At 36.3% G+C, this 14822-nt stretch overlaps 1 protein-coding gene across 1 annotated transcript in view; it reads left to right on the forward strand.

Moving 5' to 3' along the window:
- Nucleotides 1-14025, forward strand: part of ADGB (androglobin) — a gene marked incomplete at both ends in the record, with an annotated part of 104788 nt that extends 90763 nt beyond the window's left edge. The window contains 6 exon segments of the mRNA XM_084202634.1: nt 5088-5188; nt 6704-6859; nt 8678-8786; nt 10829-10916; nt 12064-12247; nt 13876-14025. Of these exon segments, the coding sequence (XP_084058760.1) occupies nt 5088-5188; nt 6704-6859; nt 8678-8786; nt 10829-10916; nt 12064-12247; nt 13876-14025 (788 nt within the window).
- Nucleotides 14026-14822: the final 797 nt, after the last annotated feature.

Raw genomic sequence — 14822 nt, forward strand, 5'->3', positions numbered from 1 at the left:
TTTGAGGAGATATGTCATGTAGGCTTACAGGCTTGTGCACAGCTCTTTTAGTGATTTCATCTGCTTGTATTTTGTTGTGTTCTTCACAATATCATCTTTCTTCTTAGATTATCCCAGTAATTCTCTTAGTTTTCCCTGCTGGACTCCTTCTCACAATAGACATTCTATTACACCCTTCTGAGTTGGCTACATAGTGACAGCTTGCACTTGACAATATCCTTTTATACAGCTTCACCATGGTGTCTAAAACTGCAAGTAAAGGAGGTCACTAAATCTCTTAAATTTCTTCACTAATTCTTAGCTCACATCACTGAACCTTGGCAATGTCATGCATGTTCTCATGTTGAATTCAAGGTAGCAGTACTCCAGTTCCTAACTCCCCTTCTCCATGCTAATTGATGCTCATTTGCAGTCAAACATACTTAAATTACAGTCTGTGAGAGCAAGCACTTTTTTTCTTGGGATTATTTTAAAATGGTGTAAATATAATCATTTTTAAATGGTGTAATTTTTGTGCTCTCTCATAAATGCTGCCTTTCAAATCCATTTCACACTTCTTATTAACTGAGTATTTCTGTTTATACAAGGATACCAACAGATTGCCTATGCCACCAACAGAATTTAAACACAATTTATATAAAAATTTTGAAACATCAATACTCACTTGATACTTAGTGTTTATTTTTTGTACCCCTATTAACAGCAATATTTATCTGAAATTCTTACTATAGTTAAGTATTTTGGGGGAAAGCCCAAACATTTATTCCTTTTTCTGATTGTGAGCTAGTCTTAAATCAGTTTGAAAACTGACCTTTACTATTTAAAATTGCCAACACAAGTTGTCAGACACAAAATTCATGTAATAATAATAATGTTGGAATGTAACCATAAAGACATTTCACCACGTGATTTTTAAGAATGCTGCGGTGAGCCAGGTGAAAAATTTATGTAAAATGTTTTCCCATTTTCAAGTATCCCTTTTTCATGTAAGCCAACACTGCCATCTAGAGTTAATTTTGTATTAAAGCTAATTTATCATGGCAAAAGCTTATTTCAACTTTGTATTAAGATCTACTAAAATCTTTTAAACCAGTCTCCCTTTAAATGAAGACCCATGCTGTTCTACTCTTGATATTCACCAATATTATAAATACTTATTTAGAACATTTTTGAAGAAAGTAAATTCTCTGATATACAGATTGCTATGATAATTTTGTATTTCCTGATGTTTGTACTTGTAAAAAGAACTGTGTTAGTGAAAGTTACTTTGTGAATAATACTTAGTCATATTTATTATATATAAAGCCCATTAAATGTTTCATTAAACAGCCCATTGTGCAAACAAAACATAAAAAAGGCATTAGGCAGGAAAAACTAAGTACACAGAGATTAGCAAGTTCCATGTAGTTTATTTATACTGTCTTCATTCTTTCCTCTTTCTTCGTCCCTTTTTCTTTGGTTTTGTTTTGTTTTGTTTTGTTTTTTGGGGTTTTTGTTGGTTTTTTTTTTCCTCTTTCTTCTGAGAACTGTTATGGTGCAAGCTTCAATGGAAAAAACTTTTAAAAATGTAAGCTCAAGATTCTTGTGTAAAAGGGGAACAATAAGCAGGCAGTCTTGCAACTGCTAGTACCATTTTCAGTTGCTTGACTGTGTGAACAAAATCATTTTAAGGTTCATTTTGTATTTAGGATTTTTGGCTATTACATTTCTGGGTTCTTTAGTTTTATTTTTATTGTAGTAAGATCATCAGTTTTATTGTGCAACTGTCACAACCCTGAGCTGAATCATCATTGTGTGCTGAATGCTAACTGCATTTTACATATTGCCTTAAATTAACTTAGAACTGTAAGCTGTTGATGAGGGCTGTCTATGCAACTGGGAAAGCAGAAGATGGAGTGCCCAGCCCAGGTAGTAGAGGTAGGTTTGAAAAGGCAGGACAGGCAATATGCTTTGGAATATTCCTTTTTATCCTCCAGAGCGGTCAAACTTTCTCCCACAGGTGTTGTTTTCCCACAGGAGAACTTGCTGGCTCATGCCAAGGAGAGGATTCCATGGGATGTTTAACAGGGTGTTCAGATCTCTCTCTCTCTCTCTTTCCCAGCTTGCCTGTCAGTAGTGATTAATCACTTGCCTGGTGTTCAGTGAACAAATAATTCAGAGGATACATGATGGTGCTCTAAGCCATGCCCTAAACCTACACTACTACTGCAACCAGATTATTGATTTGCTTCTATCCTGGTGTATTTTTTTCTGTAACTTTAGTATCTGGGTGAGCCCAGCTTTGGAAAGACTTTTGACATTGCCATCTGTCAAGAATCCTTCTGAGGGTCCAGTCAAAGACAGGAAAAGCAACAGCTGAACTTCTCAATCTTTTCTTGAAATGAAATCTGAAAGTCCCTCATTGGGAAACTAACAGTCCTTACTACCAGCTACTGGGTAGTCCCACTAAATGCTCAGAGCCTATTTCAGATAGCAGTAGCATGATATCTTCTCAAGGAAAGCTACAAAAGACTCCTCTGTGTTATACCTATGAATAAGATAGATTCTCTGTAATTTAAATTTCATAAACCAGGAGTAGCTGCCTATCTAAAACAGAGAATTGATGTATCTCAATCTGAAGCTGAGTTTCAGCTAGGAATCATTTGGTGAAATTGTTTAACTTGTCATGGACAGGACATCAGACTGGACTTTGGTCCCATTTGGCATTAGACTAAATGAATTTTTGGATAAATAATTGAAAAGCAGTAGAGAAGCTAATTTTAAAGTTCCTGTCAGCTGTGTGTCATCACTGTCAGCCCATGTGATGCCCAGGCTTTTCTTGGTGCCACACAGATATAAAAAACTGTCACTGAGAGTTTGTGATGATTGATGCATAAGCTGTGAGCTGGAATGGCCTTTTACTTTCGTATCATCTGCCTGCCTTTCTTATCATATCCCATACAAAGCATTTGCCTGCCTTTGCCCCAAGTAAAGCCCCAAGCTGTTGCTTTCATCTCCCTTTGAATCAGAGTGGGCAGCATGCCAAAATGCAGTCATTGCCCCCTCCAGGCATTTTTGGAGGTTGATCCCTTAACTGGGATACTGCTTGGTCTGCTGAGGAAGTGGGAAGGTCTGGGGGAAACTGGACAGTGCAGTACATGGGAGAGCTTGGACATCTCAACTTAATCTTGCCCTAAGCCTTCAAATCTGGAGTTAAAGTAGGTTACCTCATTCTAGCCCCTGTCATTTCTTATGCTTGCTTGTTCTTTACTAACTTATCTGGGTATGCTGTAAGTTCAGAGCATCAAAATGTTATAATTCAGAGTCACAAAATATTTCTAGAAACCAGAAAAAGCTTGTAGTATTCCATGACATAGAAAGTCTTTGTCTGGGATCATTTAGCTAACTACACTGAATGTCTTTGAGTGTTTGTGTAAACAATAAATAATTTATCTCAAAAATTTAATAATACCTTGAATAATGTATGTACACCAGCCTGATTTATGGTGCTAGTATGTAATGATAATGTGAAATTAAAGAGAGAGCCATTTATGTAATAATTTTATAACTTTTAATTATGTCATCACTGTTTTATATTTGCATTTCCTGTGGAGTTGTTTTATTATATTCAATATTTGTGGAGACCACTTTAGCTTTTTGCTTTTATTTCATTAATATATGCCTTAGTAGCACTGAACCAATTTAAGCTTTACACATTGGTGTAAAATGTCACTGGACATTTTTTAAGTAGCATGAGGAGATAAGAATAATACCATTTCTAGATAAACACGTGTATGATGTAACACACTTATATACCATATAATATATATTTGAATGTGGAACTATATGTGAGCTACAAATATGTTTCTATGACTTTAATATTTACAGCTTTATGTATCCATGTAACCTCACCCATGACAATACAGATCCCATCCAAAGCTCATTAACTGTGCAGTACAATGATTTGTCCTCAGTGGAAAGAAATTGGAAAAGCACTAAGTGAAAGATGTCTACCTTAAAAGTATTAAGTGAAAGTTATCTTACTATAATCAACAGACTGTTAAACAGTCACTCATATCAACTTTTTTTTCTGAGAGAAATCCCCTTTTTTACTGTATTGTTAAATCTAGATTTTCAGCACTTCTCTCCATGTTTCAGGCAGTAAGAAGGTGGAAGGAAATGGAGATTTCAGACTCAGGTTTTTAATCTTTCTCATAGTGTTTTGGATTAATCCCTGGTTGTTTCAACTGACACATCCTTTATGCTAATAAAGTTATATGCCATTACATGCTTTATTTATTAATTTATTTTAAAAACAATATGACAAGCATGAAGTCTTGTTTACAGCTGTCACCAGATAAGACCTTGCAAAATAACTGTTACAAATGTCAATTCAGAGTACCATTAATTAAAACATATAGTATACATATGTACTGATAATATAATTAATTTAAAATGTTCCCAGATAGTTCTGACAATGACAATTTTGCGTTTCTTAAACATGCATTGAGTCTCAAACATGTTTCTTTGCTTTAACTCCCTTGCATTTTATGGGGTGTACCTACATTCTTAGTTCTAGATAGTCTTAGGACGGGAGATAATGTGATCATTGACTTTACCTGTTTTGAGCTGCATATTTTCCTGGTGCATAACAAACACTGACAGAGATTTTATGTAGAAGGGAAGCGAGAGTCAGGCTGTGATTCTGTGCATTGCAGTCTTTGTACTGACCCATACACAAAGCAGCAATGCAGTGACTACTGGCAGGCAGTGTGGAAAGCTCTCAGTTAAGCCCTGGGTAAAGTGTTATTTAGGACAGATAAGGTTGTCACAATGTGTTCACCTTGTAAGTATCTTTTTAAAAGTTGTTTGGTCCTCAAATTCTTTCTTGATAGTACTTGAAAGTGTCAACTAATTAACTGGCTTTCCTTTGCCTCTCTGTATGGCTGCTTTGTGCTGTTATTCCACCCTGGGTTTCATATGAGGAACTATATTTATGGATAACAATGACATTCTCTAAATCTTAATGCATTATAACTACATTTAACTAATACACAGGAGAAAGTATGAGGAGCAAAGCTTTCCCCTAATTCTCACTTCTTTCCAAGTTAAAAAGATTGCAAATATTCCTAAATCAACTGGAGGATCAAAAGATAAAGAGTTTGAGAAGATAGGAAAAGAGGACGTCTGGAAAGAAGGTGGATCTCAGGTGAGAACAAGGCCAAAGCCTCGATTTATTGAATGTGCCATCCTTGCACTGAATATAGAGATATTCTCAGGTCTGCAGATCAGTACTGCTAGGACTTCTAATGTCCCTTGTATTTCTCTATACCCTGCTTTGCCACCTTTTTAGCTTAACACTTGAGAAATTAAATTTAAAAATTTGAATGTAAAAGATATGCATCCTGGATTTAGATACACAAATTGCTCATTTCTTTGTTTATGTATAAAGGAAAAACTGGTTGTTCCTTTTGTTGGTGTAGTTTCTGTCTCTGCTGAAGGCTTACCAAATTCCAAGAATTCACCGTATTTGTGTCCCATTAATCCCCCCTTGTAGTGGCTTCTATGGGTTCCTAGGGAGATGAAATAGGTTTTTCCACTGTAGTCAGTTCCTGTCTCATATATCACAATTGTCATTAGCATGCAGACATACAGTGGCAGAAAAATCAGTGTGTGCTTGCTTACTTGGAAGTTCTTATCCCCTGGAGTGGATCATCTGAGTGCTCTGTGGCTGTCTGAAAAGCTATTGCCAGCCTTTATGCCTTAAAAGGAATAATTGACATTACTGGTTGCGAAGGGATTAATGGAAAGCACTGAAGGAACTGACAGCTTCTTCTTTAATGGCATTGCTTTTGCTGGGAATTTTGCTGCCTCATGGTGTGTAGTTTAAGTAAAAAACCATAGAGGTTTTCATTAAGAAATTTCTACTGATTTTTTTAGTTGACTAATCTTGCTGCACAGCAGACTTCCCTGTGATTTTGCCTTACACTAGAGGTGCTGGGATGATGGTTCTTGGGAGTCCACCACTGAAACAGATACAACTTTTGAGATGGAGCCCTTGCAGAAAGAGAAGATGTCCACCCTTAGTCTCAAACAAGACCTGCACTCCTAACCCTAGTTCTAAGTCTTAGGCTTAAAGTTTCTTCACAGGATATTTTCCTGAAATATATGCAGCACAATATCTCATTTCTTGGTCAGGCATCAGAATAGTCTAGTAGACTTCAGGCCCTACTTACCCTGTGATTCTGGAGAAGCCATGCATTAAGGTGTTTGAGAGACTGAGAAGTGCTTGGAAAAGAAAGTTACAAGAGAGAGCAAGGTTTATTTCTATACAAAAAATCCACTTGAATATAATAAGGCTTCTAGTAAAGAAGCTTGTGGGAAGAGAGGAGAGGAGATGAGACGAGGCGAGACGACATAATTTTATGAAAAATCACACAAAATACTCTTGTTCACACAAACTGTTCAGAAGAACTGGGAGTGTGAAGCATGCTGCATGAGGGTGGGGGAAAACATGTGAACAAAACACCTCAAAGAGCTTCCAGACATTGCAAAGTAATCTTTCTTTCCTTTGGCAGCCTCTGTGTCATAATGCATATCAAAGTCTGTCAGCGTACAATGTATATCAGTTAGAAAAATTACCAGTACACAAAAACATAACTTCATCCTAAAGAGTGGTAGTAGATGTATACCAGTGACTACATTATGTTTATGATGCTTTCAGCCAGGAGAGTCAAATGCCCCCTACTGTATTTTACGCATAGTTAGTGACCAGAAAGAGGCAGACTTTCTGGAGGTGAAGAAGGACACCCGGCGAGTAGATGCAATCAGAGCCATGAAAGAAGCATGGGAGTCTGCGGAGCCAGGGAGAGCTGTCAAGGTAATATCAGAGTGCTATCTCTGCAATGATGTTTCTTCACAAGTTCCAGGAGTTGTTGTAATGGTAGAGCACTTGCCACAACAGAAACCTGCCTTCATAGGGCTGCTCTCTTCACCCCTCTGGAAGACAGGAAATTTTACAATTTAAAGAATTAAAAGTGATTATGTGCCTGAATTCTGGGTAGGAATCCAGATCATCTACATCAGGCTTCTGTAGATCACTGAGACTTTAGATTCTACTTTACAAAACATAGATAAGTTTCTCCTTAGAAAGCCCACTACCTCTACACATTTGCAAAGCTGCTACTTGTGACTAGTTTAATGTTTAGCATGAACAAATTCTATCGAGAAATACACTGCTATAAACATGCCAAAAGTTATTTCTTCTGAAGAACTGGCACCTGGTCATATAGCAGTACCCAAATTGTTCCTTGCAGCCAGGATTCCAAATTCAGTCTGCATTGCAGGTTACCCAAGAGTCTGTAACACGCTCAGTATGAATTCAGTTTTGGAGAAGCAATACTGATCTAGTTGCCAGGTGCATCTGGGTGCTTTTGAAGTGACATATGCTTGAGATGGAAAAATAATACATGTTCTTTCTAGCAAAGCAAAAAGTGCAGTGCTGATTCAGAATTGGAAGTATCATTACCAAAGAAAAATAAAATAACAAAGTGCAGTCTTCAAACTCATCTGACAGTCATTCCCTATCACCACCAATACCATTAAGGTATGCTCAGCCAGAATCCCCAGATTTGAAATTTGAGGGTTTTAGTATCAACTTTTCGAAATGAACCTGAGACATGAGCCTTCCCAGCTACACTCTCAGATTTTCTCAGTTCTTTTCAAGTGTGTTTAAAGCTCAAAACTTTTCCTGACACTACTCTATTATATTCTGAACTAAGGAGAAATGCTGCTCTGCAGCTTTGATTAGTTGTGCTGAGATTGAAAATGCAAGTACAGCCTCCTAAAGGTTAGCTAGAAATGAATTCCATCTGATGTGTGAAGACTCTTCAGAATCTGGTTCTATCACCATTATCTTTTTTAATCAAAAAATCAACTGTATTGCAACTTCCACTTTAAAGCCCCTTAGGTTTGTGACTTTTTTTTAACAGCTATCATTAAGAAAATTGCAGCAACAACAGAATATGCTAAAAACAAGGTCTAAATTGGGGGTATGCTATCCCGATTAAGTAGCTTCTCCTCTCCTTTCTTCTTGACAACGCTGGCCCAATGTCTGCCTATTCCAGGGGTCACAGACCCTCTGGCTCTGGAAATTGAGTGCCTGACTCCAGGCTGACCAAAAGCCAAACGGCTTCTCTGTCTATTCTGGCAATGACAGCCCTTAAGAGAATTCCAAGTGAGTCAAAGTCTCCTTCTGAAAAGACAGAAGTGCTGATTTCTGGTTTTGGCATCAAAGGTAATTGAGTCTGAAAGGGTTTTCACCCAAAGGTCCCATTTTTCTAGAGGAAGTCTAAATCATCAGGCTATAGGAGCTCCTAAGAGATGCATTACCCAAACATTCAGCAATACAGGTTTTATTTTATTTTTAATCCCAATACTATTTTAAACTGCTCAGAGATCAGTGATTTCCCAGCATTTCATTGGACAGAGATCTTTAGTGCAAGTGTGCAATGTCTCATTGACTGATTCAGTGGGATCCTGGCATCTTTTCTGATTCCAGCCCCAGGCAGACTTGCACACTGCACCCTGATGTTAGGTCTTATTGAAGACTTATAGAATCCTACTTTTGAAAATTCTTTGAGATTTGAAATATGCAGTAAAAGTTTTGTTATCTGGATTATAAAACTTCGATCTGTAGGCTTTTCAGGAACGTGTGCGTTTTATTAATAAGTATACTGTGAGAGATTCAGAGGAACCCACAGCTGGGGCTGAGACTGACGACTTAACACCTAGTTCAGAAGAAGCAGGTAAGAGTACAACTTTCTGTGTCTGCTGTTCAGCATGTTCCACTTCTTAGGAAAGACTTCTGCATTAAATACTGGTAGTAGATAGATAGATCAGCCCCAATAAAGGTGTCAAAATGTGCAATGGCAGGCTTACTCTTTATCCCCTCTTTATTTTAATTGTTTCATTGCTCTAGTTCCAGACACAAATACAGCCTCACAGCTCTTGGAGGTTGCCAAGTTACCCTTAAGCAAACTTCAGGTAGCCCTTCTGTAGAAGAATTCTAACCCTAAATTAATCTGAAATTTTTGGAAGTTTAGTGGAAAATACCTTCTCCCTCAATTCCAAGTACCAGAGGTCATTAGAGTAGAAATGCTAAAAAAGTGTTTAGCAGCTAAAATAGCATGTCAGTAAGAGACTAATACACCTAAAGTGCATGTTCATGGAAGCTGTTCATGGAGAGTGGTCTGGAAGTGAGGTGTCAAAAAGTGCATACTGAATAGCATCAGTTTCCTGGAAGCTTCCATAAGTGCTAATTTTATTTAGTGATTGAATCTTCTATGGATTCTTCATATGTATTCCCTGCCAATTTCTGTACTCTGATGAAAAGTTGAACTGGGTGCAAGACTTCAAGCTGTTTGTTGGGGTTTTTTTTCCCATGATTATGCTGACGTGAGGCCATCACGAAAAGGAAATACTTCCCAGTCTGATTGTGACAATATCTAATCACGACTCATGTGCATGGAACTAGACCCTGTGACCAGTAATTAACTATAGATTAGTATTTTTCCATCCCATTCCATTCCTTCACAGGAAAGATTCAGATTCAGAAATTAAAGCAGAATTAATCCTCACCTAATGCCTTTAATACTGTATTGGTTACTTGAAACAATATTGTTTCCTCAAAGTTACTGGCTAAAGGACTTCAAAATTAATTGTTGTCCACCAAGGGCTTTGTTCTAAACTAAGCATTTAGCATTTAATATAATGTCTTAGGAAGTAAAAAGTGACACCCCAATGACTTTAAGTTGTTGTGGTTCTATTCCACAGAGTGCAGCATTTGGCAATGATGAGATTGAACATTTCTGTAATATGCAGTAGCTTAATGAGGATTTTTGTATTCTGGATACTACTGTTCCAATGGGCAGTGAATAAGGCATTTCCCCAGATCCATGTCACCCTTTGAGACCAGCAGAGAAAGCTGGTATATTTGTCTATATATAGAGAGTAAATATATAAAAATTAATTATTTTAATGCTCAGAAACCTCTTTCTATTTTTCACGAGAAAAGTCCAGTAATATTTTTAACATAATTCAATTAGTTATTACTATAGGTAAGGTAATAAAAGAGTTTTGATAAAAGAAAACTAATGCAGTCATCATTAAATCCCATCAAATTTCACAGGTTTTTTCAGCACATCAAGACAAATTAAAAGAAGGAAGCATTGAAATAATGACAAAGCAGCTCAGCCCATTGCCATGCTTAATATCAGATGTGTCATTGTACTGCAAGAATGCTACAATAAAACACAGCATGTTTTAACCACATTATCCATGTGGTTAAAAAAATTAGTCTAAGATTTCAGAATACCAGTTTTACTGTGTTATGGCTTTTCTTTAAACAGGTATTTTTTTAATTAAGTCTTCTCCCCAAAAGGGAATAAATTTTTTTTAAACTACGGCCAGGACTGCAGAATCAGATTTTTATTGATTTCTTTAATCAAAAGAATATGATACCCAGAAGTTGTTTTTATACCTTTTAGGCACTGCAAAGTCAATGTTCTTGCTTAGATTTACTAACTTTAGTGAGTAGACGGGTTTTAGCTAAAATCCACATGTTAATTTCCTTCTAGTATATATGGGTTTCTAATAGTATCTTTGATTCTGTCCTAAGTGTTGGAAATAAAAGGGCAGAAATATTATACCTCTCCAGCCTATATTCTCATTTAATAATGTATTTTGCTGAGCCAAAGGAAGAAAAATTGATAAAAGAATTTAGGTGGAGCTCCCTAGCATAACCACATAACCAGTTTAATCTGTTTTGTTTTATATTTTCTTACCACAGGAAAGCAATCACCACAAATAAATATTGTCTCAAGATTGAAAACACAGCAAAAAAAATGGGAGCTTATAGACCTTAGTCGTTACACAAGGTAAACTGCCCTAACATAATAAATGTCAAAGGGGTTGTTGAATCACTGCACTGCATGTGATGAATGTGTGACAGAAACATTTGAAGGAAATGAGTGTTTGGACAAATATGCTTATTTCAGTCTTCTTGAAAGGAGCATCCAGACCACAGCATATTCTGAACTGGAAGGGACCCACAAGGATCATCAAGTCCTGTCCTTCAGTGAATAGCCTGTACGGGGATTGATCCCACAAGTTTGGTGTTATCAGCATTACCCTCCAACCAACTGACCCAATCCCAGGGTCATAAAAAATTTGTCAGGATGTTATAAAATAACATATTTAAGAAATGCAGTTCAGTTAATAATAGTTAATAGCTGAAATAATTGTACTAGTTACATTTATTATTCAAAAGAACTATATTCTTTATTACAAGTGTTGACATGAACTTTTTGAGCTAATTTAAATGCATCTCCTTTTTTGCTGCGCTGCAGCTATAACCCACTTCATGCTTAAGTCTATTTGTATTCAATGTGGCATTTTTGCATTTTATTGATCTTCAGAAGACTTCAAAAATGCTGAAAAATATGCTCAAGTTTAATTTTAAATTGAGAAGGAAATTGGCATTATATTGAAGTGTAATAGCATAAAAGCAGTATGGCAAAAATATGGCAAAATACCTTCCACAATCTTAAATCTAGTAAGCATTTCATTTGTCCTCAACTCCTTGACTTTTACACTAGTCATTTAGGACAAAATATAGAAGTATATTATCCACTTACCTGCCATTATGCCAAAAGCAAAAAAAAAAACCACCCTAAAAGATAAATTGCATTTGTCTCAATTTTCAGAAGTATCAAAAACTTCTGAAAACATATTTCTTTCAAATTGTCACATGTAGGAGTTTTTCAAATGCTCGAAGATGAGCGTGATTTTACTAATAGATTTAAAATAGACACTCAAGTATAAGAAGACCTGGCCTCAGGAATGTATTTTCTTATTGGTGTTATATAGAAGCAGAGGAAAAGTGACTCCTTAACCATATCTAACCATATGATGGTGATGTTGCCAAATGTAAGCCAAATACTTGCATAGAGATGTTAAGCAAAATAGACAACAACCAAAACTTCATTTAATATGAGACAAATATCTGTTTTGTATTTCTTTCAGAAAAACAATGCCTAAACCTGTGCTGAGAAATGAGTCTATCATTCAACAGCAACAGATACAGATAGAAGAAAAATTCAACCATTTTATGCAATTTTGCACGCTGACTACGGAACAAAGACAAAAAGAAGAAAATGAGAGAATTTTATTGAAGCAAAATATACTTGAAACGTATGAGAACCTGCAGGTATGTTTTCAAGATTACTTTCCAGTTAACTTCTGCTGGGATGCCCACCACTAGTCTGAATATCCTGATCAACCATCATCAAAGCTTTTGTATTCAGTACTAGAGATCAGAAGCAGCAAACAAGCTTGAAATTTCACTTGGACAAAGGTCAAATCTAAAAGTTCTAAAGTAAAAAAATAGTACTGCATGATATCTTTAATATGATATTCTTGGTACTTTCTCGATACACTCTCTGCAAAAACACTATTTTATCAACATAAAAGCATAGTTATATGTCAGAAAAAAACTGACCAAAAACTGACATACATGACCAGATGCTTATTAAGTGAAGCATCTCCAGTCTGGCTTTTTTTTTGGCTATAGACTTGTATACGGCTTTTTGAAAAGTAATAAAAAACCAATTATACAGGGGGATAAGTTGTGTCTCAGAAAAGTTAGAGAATGCAGTTTCCTTGGAATATGCATGATGCCAGCAAATGAAGAATTTATATTATTAAACCTCATAAAACCATGTCTATAAATAATAAATGTGGTAGCATTAGTGGGATCCATTCTGAGGATTAACTCAGCCAATGCACTGCACATGAAATTGGCACAAGTATCTTACCAAATTGGCTTAACTGTTGAGCATCATCAGGAAAACAATTGTTTGTTGCAGTGGTGATACAACAACCACTATCAATCAACTGCTCAATTCAGAGCTCTTAAAACTGGATAAGAGACAATAAAAATAATTTTATGTCAAATCAACCTATTTACAGAAATCTTACTTGAAAACATCTCCTTAGCTAGTTCCCAGACAGCCTGATTTAGATTACTCAGCTACAGGTCAGCAAGGAGCCGCAGCTCTCCAACAGTGGCTGACCCTAATAAGGATGCCAGTCCAGGTTTTCAGATGTTGCTATGATTTTGGATGCCTAACATTGTATATCAGAAGGGGAATTTTTCATAAGATTAATTCCTCAACTCTTTCTAGAAAGTATTTCCATTTTAAATGTTTCACATTATGAATTTAAAATTAGATTTATTTGTGAATATGCACACTGTGCTGATAAGCACTTTTGCAGCCCTTTCATCTATGGACACAAAGAACTATATAGAGATTTCCAGGTATCCCCATTTTTCAGGATGGAAATGGAAAGGTTAAAGTTTTCAGAGGTGTCAAAGTCCCACTCACCCCAAGTCTCATTGAAGATCATTATGATTTATGCTCCTTTAACCTCTTATAAGGCCACAACTCCTAAGCCATTCCAGCATCTCTAACACCTAGTTTTTAATAGACTTGTTTAAGACTGCAAAGCAAACCAGTAACTGAAAAAGGACTAGGTCCAGTTAGGTAACTACAGTAACTACTCTGTTGCCCTATTCTTCTTTCACACAACTATCTTATTATGCCAGCAGTTTAAAAAGGATTTTCCTGAACTTTCTCTTCTTCATGCTGAAAAGATTGACATCTGGCTGTTTCCTTTGAGAAGTCAATAAAAATCCATGTAAAAAGAAAAGGAGAGATGCTCTCCTTGTACTTAGAGCGTCACAAAGTGAAACAAAACAGGAAGGATGCAGTTGCTTGTGGTGAAACCAAGATTGATGTGTTGAGCAGGGCAGTATTGCTGTTTGTTTTTGGCTAGGCATCCTTGGATGAAGCACGAGGCAGAATTTACAGCCTTCGGGAAGCATACAGAAATGAGGTGTTGGAGGCTGAGCGCAGAAAAGAAGAAGAACTAGCAGCTCAGGAAGCAGCCCTGAAAGCAGAGCGAAAGAAAAACAAAAAACGGTAAAGGTTTGGCGAGAAAAGTGTAGTTGCTATCACTTGTGAATTGTATTTAACAGTTTGGGAAAGAAAGTTCATATGCAAAGATGAGAAAAAATGTTTATTATTTTCAAGTACTTTTGGCAACTATATCACATTTTATCTCTTTGCCTTTTGCTAGTGAAAAAATTTATCTAGTATTCTAAAAATCTACTTGCTACTGTTAAGTTTTTATGCTTTGCTAGAATAATTTTGTAATAAAATTAATATTCCATTCAGACTCTTCTCCCAAAATCCCAGTGTCTTTTGTCATTTTTTTTCAATTAACACAGAACCAGTCAAGAATGCATCAGAGTTGAAACAGTGAATGCAGCCTGACAGTTTTGAATGTCATTTGATGTGGCTCCTTAAGTGGACGACAATTTGTGGGGTTTATCATAACTAAATAGGGGCAAACGATACTTTTCATATGCTGGCATTGAGAGGCTTACCAAAGCCTGATTGAGTAGACTCACAAGCTTTCTATGTACTGTAATATTTTCCCTTCCATCATTCTCTTAAAGTGTTTTGGAATCTCACAGGAACTCTCTGTAGTGACAAACTCATGATACAACCTTCCAAGGCTTGTTAAGCACTCCTTAAAGCCCTATTATTCTCTTTGTTTCTCTTTCCTAAGATGTATTTTGCCCATGCAAAAATACACTTTGTTCAAATGACTAATTACAATTGACTCCCAGCTGGAATTTAAAAATATTTCTTAAAAGTAAACCAGTGTGTGAATGAAGTAGCAATCACAGGCTCTTTATTCAAAGGGCGAGATATTTC

Source organism: Fringilla coelebs (assembly GCF_963513975.1).
Source record: "Fringilla coelebs genome assembly, chromosome: 3".
Classification (NCBI taxonomy): Eukaryota; Metazoa; Chordata; class Aves; order Passeriformes; family Fringillidae; genus Fringilla; species Fringilla coelebs.